Genomic DNA, 5,741 nt, shown 5'->3' with positions numbered 1-5,741 from the left:
CATATCTTCTGATAATTAAAGAAAAATATAACCATATTACTTTTGGATGGATTTTAGGTACATTATCCAAAATACTAACTAATGGCTAAGGGAAAGATAGCAGAATGAGTTTGTAGGAGTAGCTTTGGGGAATACTTTGGTAGAGGAAGATCTCTACCACCTGTACTACCACTATTGAACACTATATAAGAATTAGGGTGGGGTGGCTCTTTCAGGTATATTAAAGAAAAGTCTCCTTTGCCCAACCAGATCATTTTTGCCTTCCTAGCATCTCCTCTCCCCCACATCCCAGAAGTGCCAAGAGTGTTGATTTGCAATATCTAAGCTATAGCCTGGTTTCCCTAGCAACCTCCCTAGCCTCTTCATGTACAGAAGTGTCAGAGAGAGTGCTTTGTGAGGTCTAACCTCCTCCTTAGTCCTCATTGGCTGGGGAGTAACTTGCTGGCCAATGAAGGCTGAAGGGTGTGGCCCTTCATTGTCTTGGGAGGACATATATGCCTAGGATCCTTACAGCTCTTCAGAAGACCACTGGGAGGCTTCAGTATGGCTAAGGCAACCAAGAAATCACAGAAGCCTAATGCAGATATGGCCCAGTCAACATCATCGATGAAAGAAAGAAAGAATATGAAGACTTCCTATCATCACTCCAGATGCGGAAGAGGCAGCAAGGTAAGATAACCCAACCCAAGCTTCTCCTTTCTGCATTCATTCCCCACGACCTAAGACTCCTATTTATTTTTCATCTGGCACAAACCCCTACTTCACATGTATATCCTATCTTCTTTTCCCAAACCAATGCCCTTATGGCCTCTCTGTTGTCCTTACAGATACTAAAGTCCACCAATAAGGGTAAAAAAACACTTCAAAATAATTCAAGCAAAAGAGACTCAGAAAAGCCTTCCACATCTCTGAAAAAATCTAAGAAAACTAAAGGAACAATACTCTTTGGTCATTATCATCGGCTAAATGAAAAACTGAATAGAGAGCCAGAAATGGAAAATACCCCAGAAACCTCCAGCATTTCAAGTGATGATCTGGACAGCAAGTAATTGAGTGGGGCCAGAGACCTCAGAATAATCTGCAGAGTGTCCAGAGGTCTGGCAGCTAAGAAATGGCTCAATTTTACCACAGGTTACTAACATTAATGGTGGTGAAAATAAAATCAATCTGATGTGAAAAGATGTGTATCTCTGTGAGCCTCTGATGCTGGAGTGGGAACAAATAAAAGGTAGAAGTAGGTGTTTGAGAAGGGAGAGATGTGGGATCTGTGGAGTTGGAGTTCAAAAGATAAATTGTTATCCACACATTGAAGGATAAAGACAAAGTGAGGACTGAGGACTGAAGACAAACTTCCTCTTTATACTTGATCCCACAGGCAAGGCGAAAAGGACTTCATGTTTCTCCCTATTTGTGTATGGCTTTAGTATGTAGATTTCCAGAAACTGTATAAGGTGAGGCATGTGAGTGGCAGTATCTCAAAAAATATACAAGGAGTCACCTGAGGAACACTGACCTCATAGTGGTGTTTGTTACTCCATACCCTATTATGTAAGCAACTAATGGCTCTCAGAAGGGCTAAAGAACTCACTCTATCATCCCTAGGAAAGTAATGGTGATTGAAAGAACAAATCCAGAACCAATCAGCCCACTTAAGAAATTTGGGGTAGAGTAAGCCATTGGGAGTGGTCTGCCTCATGTGCTGGCAAGAAAATGGAGCATTCATTGTTCATGGAGAAGTTTTAAGCAACATGGCTCCTCCTACAAATATCTTTAAGCTTTATCTTTTTCAAAGTTGTTTTCATCCATGAAAAGAGTTTCATGCTTAATTTATGGAACTATAATTGAAGCACAAGAACCTGTACGTGATTAAAAAGTTTGTATGTGGGCTGGGGTTGTGGCTCAGTGGTAGAGCACTTGTCTGGCATCTGTGAGGCACTGGGTTTGATCCTCAGCATCACATAATAATTAAATAAAATAAAGGTATTGGGTCCACCTACAACTATTTTTTTAAAGTTCGTATGTTTTATCACACACACACATACTAATCACAATTATAAGAGTGAATATATCCATCATTCCTTAAAATTTCCAAATGCTGTTAGTCCCTTTTGTGATAGTAAAATACCTGAGGATGGGTACATTATTTTTTAAAAAAAGATTTCACAATTTTGGAAGCTGAAAGTCTGAGATTGGGCAGCCTCACCTAGTTGGCCTCTGATGAGGGCCTTCCTGCTATGTCATAACATGGGCTGATGGCTTCACATGATGAAGGAAGTATGTGTGTGTGTATGTGAGAGGTAAATCACATGGAAAGAGAGAAACAGAGTAGGAAAGGGTCAAAATTGCTCCTTTATAACATCTCTTCTCTCATGGAAACAAATTCAGTCCTACAATCAGCATGATGAGCATTAGTATCTTCAGAGGGGTGATTATTAAAGGGGTGATCATCTCCCACTAGGCCCCACCTCTTAAAGTTGTCTTCCAACCTTTCAATACCAAATATACTGGGGACCAAACCATATTCAAACTACAGCATGCTTCTTGGCAATATCTCCCTCCTACCCCTCCCTGTACCCCCATCTCCAGGTAACTACTGTCTTGCTTGTGGCCACTATCAGTTTCCATTTTCTAGAGGTTTATAAAAATGGAGTCATGAAATATATACTCTTTTTTTCATCTAGCCTCTTAGAAAATTCTTCTCACCCCTCAAAAATCTTTTATTGTTTTAATTTCTAAAAGATGCCTGCAGTCAGTAAGTTTTTTTTTAAGTTATAGTTGGACACAAAGCCTTCATTTTATTTATTGAATTTTATGTGGTGCGGAGGATTGAACTTAGTGCCTCACGTGCTAGGCGAGTGCGCTATCACTGAGCCACAACCCCAGCCCTGCTAATAAGTTTTAAATGTGTATATATAAGGTACAAAAAGGACATTATTAGCACTTGTACATTAATTATCAGATATATTATGTGAGGGAATTAATGTGGAGAAATTCTTGTTATACTATTAACCTTAGATATCATGTAATTAAGTTACTGCTTTCCTTTCTAAAGTAAGTTCCTCAGGATCTAGTATGGCTTGCAGTGCATTTCAGGCCACTATTCTGTGGTCTTGTATGACACATGTATTCTAGCACTTAAACAGCTGTTTCTAAATAAACATTGATAGCACGGTGATTGTAAAATAAAAGCAATAATATAAAAGAAATTAATTTCTTATGTGCTGTCATTTCATGAAGAGTTTATTTGTGCTCATGCTTAAATCAGTAAATCAAAGTGCAAATGAGAGTTTAAGTTCTTACATGATTTATGCGTGTACTTTGATGAAGTTGAATTATATCTTTAAAAGTAAATTTATTCTTGTTTAATTGTTCAATGTTTATTTAAAAAATATTAAATGTAACACCATATGGATGATTTATTAGTTGACTAGATTGTACCTTTTGCTTTTCTATCCATTATTACTTCTTGTTTAAATTCATGATTATTATTCTTCTATTGAAGAGTGAGCATTTAAAAACATTGGCCACTTAGAGTTTAATATGTCATTTATGCCAATGGTTAACAATATTTTTCATCATATTTTGCTCCTAGGATATGACTGTTTTTATTTTGAACATCTTTATTTAGATATAATTGACATGTAATAAATTACATGTAATAAATTACACATAAAATAATAAATTAGATTTAACATTTCACCTGTAAAACCATCACCATTATTAAAAAAAAAAAAAAAAAAAAAAAAAAAAAAAAAGAATATGATCATTACCTAAATAGTTTCCTCAAACCACTTCCCCAAGCCCTGTCCATTGCCATACAAGCACTGATCAGCTTTCTGGATCTGTAGATTAGTTTATATTTTCTAGAGTTTTATATAAATGGAATCACAATTTGTACTTTTGTATGGTTCTTTCACTCAGTGAAAATTGAGAGTCATCAATATTATTGAGTACATCTACATTACAAGATTTGCATATATTATGATTTTAAGTAGCATTAAATTGAATCTCCACCAATTAGTTACCTTATTCCTTTCACTCAAGTTGCCCCAATGGTTATGTCTTCCACAAATATATTACTTTTTCATTAGGAAATTGATATTGACACAATTCATTTAACTTACTAATATTTCACCAGGTTTACATTAACAAATTTTTATATGTATTTGTGTTTGGTTCTGTGGAATTTTCTCATGTGTAGCATTTTCTGTAACTATTACTATAGTCAACATGCAGAACAGTTCCATCCAAGGAACACTTTTGCTACATATATATATATATATATATATATATATATATATATATATATATATATATAACCATAGTCACCTCTAGTCACTTCTCCATCCCTGAAATCAAGTAATTTATTCTTTATGATTTTTATGATTTTTTTCATTAGAAAAAAATGTTACATAAATGGAATAACTCAGTTTGGAACCATTTTGTATCTTTCTTTTTTCACTCAGAATAAATCTCCTGTGATCTAATCAATATGTGTGTAATAATAGTTTTTTTGTTTGCTTCAATCATTCATTGATTAATCCATTTGGTTTGATAAATCATTAATTTATTAAAGAACACTATGTAGCCACAATTCTCTAGAAAAACAAAACAAAAGTATAAAGTTAGGTTGATAGATAGAAGATAGATAGATAATCAGTCAGGCAAGAAGGGAGGCAGAAATAATAAGAGATCTATTAAAGGAATTGACTTAGGCAGCTATGAGCACTAAGATGTCCTAAAATAGGCTATTTGAAAGCTGTAGACCCTGGGATGCAATTATCATTGCTCAGTCTAAGATTGAAAATTTCAGAACCAGAGAAGTCAAAGGTATCACTAATTCTCAGTCTGAAACTGAAGGCCTATCAACCCTGAGGGTGCTAGTATGAGTCCTAGAGTCCCAAAGCCAGAAAGTCTGGAGTACTGATGTTGAAGGTCAGGAGAAGAAGTGTTGCTATTCCCGAAAAGATATGGGAATCCTTTTCTCTCCATTTTTAAAAATTTATTTTATTTTTTACACAAATGGAGCACAACTTTTCATTTCTCTGGTTTTTACGTGATGGAGATTAATTGCATAAACATAACCACTCATAGGAATAATAATGTCCCTCTCATTCTATTCAAGGACCTAGCCAGTAGAATGGTGCCCACCTACATTAATGGCTGATTTTCTTCACTCAGTTAACTAACATGTCAATTTCCTCTAGAAACGTGTTCATAGACACACACAGAAGTATTCCCAGGTTTCTAAGTATTCATTAACCCAAACAAGTTGACACATAAATTAATTATCATAGATATCTTTGTTGTTTCTAATTTTAGAAGATTAAAATAAAGATGATATGGCATTCCTGTATAAATTTTGAGTGTGAATGTGATCTTCCAACTTTCTGGAATAATACCCAAGAATACAATTTTTAGGTCATCTGATAAATGTATTGTTTAGTTGTGTGAGAAATTTTCATATGACTTTCCAGTTGGTTGTACCATTTTAAATTCCCACCAGCAATCTACAAGGGATATAATTTCTCTGCATTCTCACTAGAATTTAGTGCTATCACTTTATATTTAAGTTATTCTGGTGCATGTATAATGATATACAATTAGCATTTTGATTTGAATTTCTCCTATGGTTGATATAGTTGAACATGTTTTTATATGCTTGTTTTCCATCTACAAATCCCCTTTGTAAAAATTTCCACTCATATTTCTAGCCCATTTCTCTTTCTTTCTCATTGGAG

At 34.9% G+C, this 5,741-nt stretch overlaps 1 protein-coding gene across 1 annotated transcript; it reads left to right on the top strand.

Annotated features, from left to right (window-relative positions):
• The first annotated feature begins 543 nt into the window (after window positions 1-543).
• Window positions 544-1,049, top strand: LOC139703545 (uncharacterized protein CXorf51A-like). The gene is made up of 2 exons (XM_071607048.1): window positions 544-669; window positions 828-1,049. Exons 1-2 carry the CDS (start codon window positions 544-546, stop codon window positions 1,047-1,049), a joined length of 348 nt encoding a protein of 115 aa, XP_071463149.1.
• The last annotated feature ends 4,692 nt before the right edge of the window (window positions 1,050-5,741 follow it).

This window comes from Marmota flaviventris, chromosome Y (assembly GCF_047511675.1).
Source record: "Marmota flaviventris isolate mMarFla1 chromosome Y, mMarFla1.hap1, whole genome shotgun sequence".
NCBI classification, from domain to species: Eukaryota; Metazoa; Chordata; class Mammalia; order Rodentia; family Sciuridae; genus Marmota; species Marmota flaviventris.
This window is presented reverse-complemented; position numbering and strand designations above follow the sequence as displayed.

What these genes read in the sequence shown, in the direction of transcription:
- LOC139703545 (XM_071607048.1), top strand. Translation starts at nt 544, where the DNA reads ATGGCTAAGGCAACCAAGAAATCACAGAAGCCTAATGCAGATATGGCC. An exon ending in GATGCGGAAGAGGCAGCAAG is followed by an intron (nt 670 to 827) that starts GTAAGATAACCC and finishes TTGTCCTTACAG; the next exon opens with ATACTAAAGTCCACCAATAA.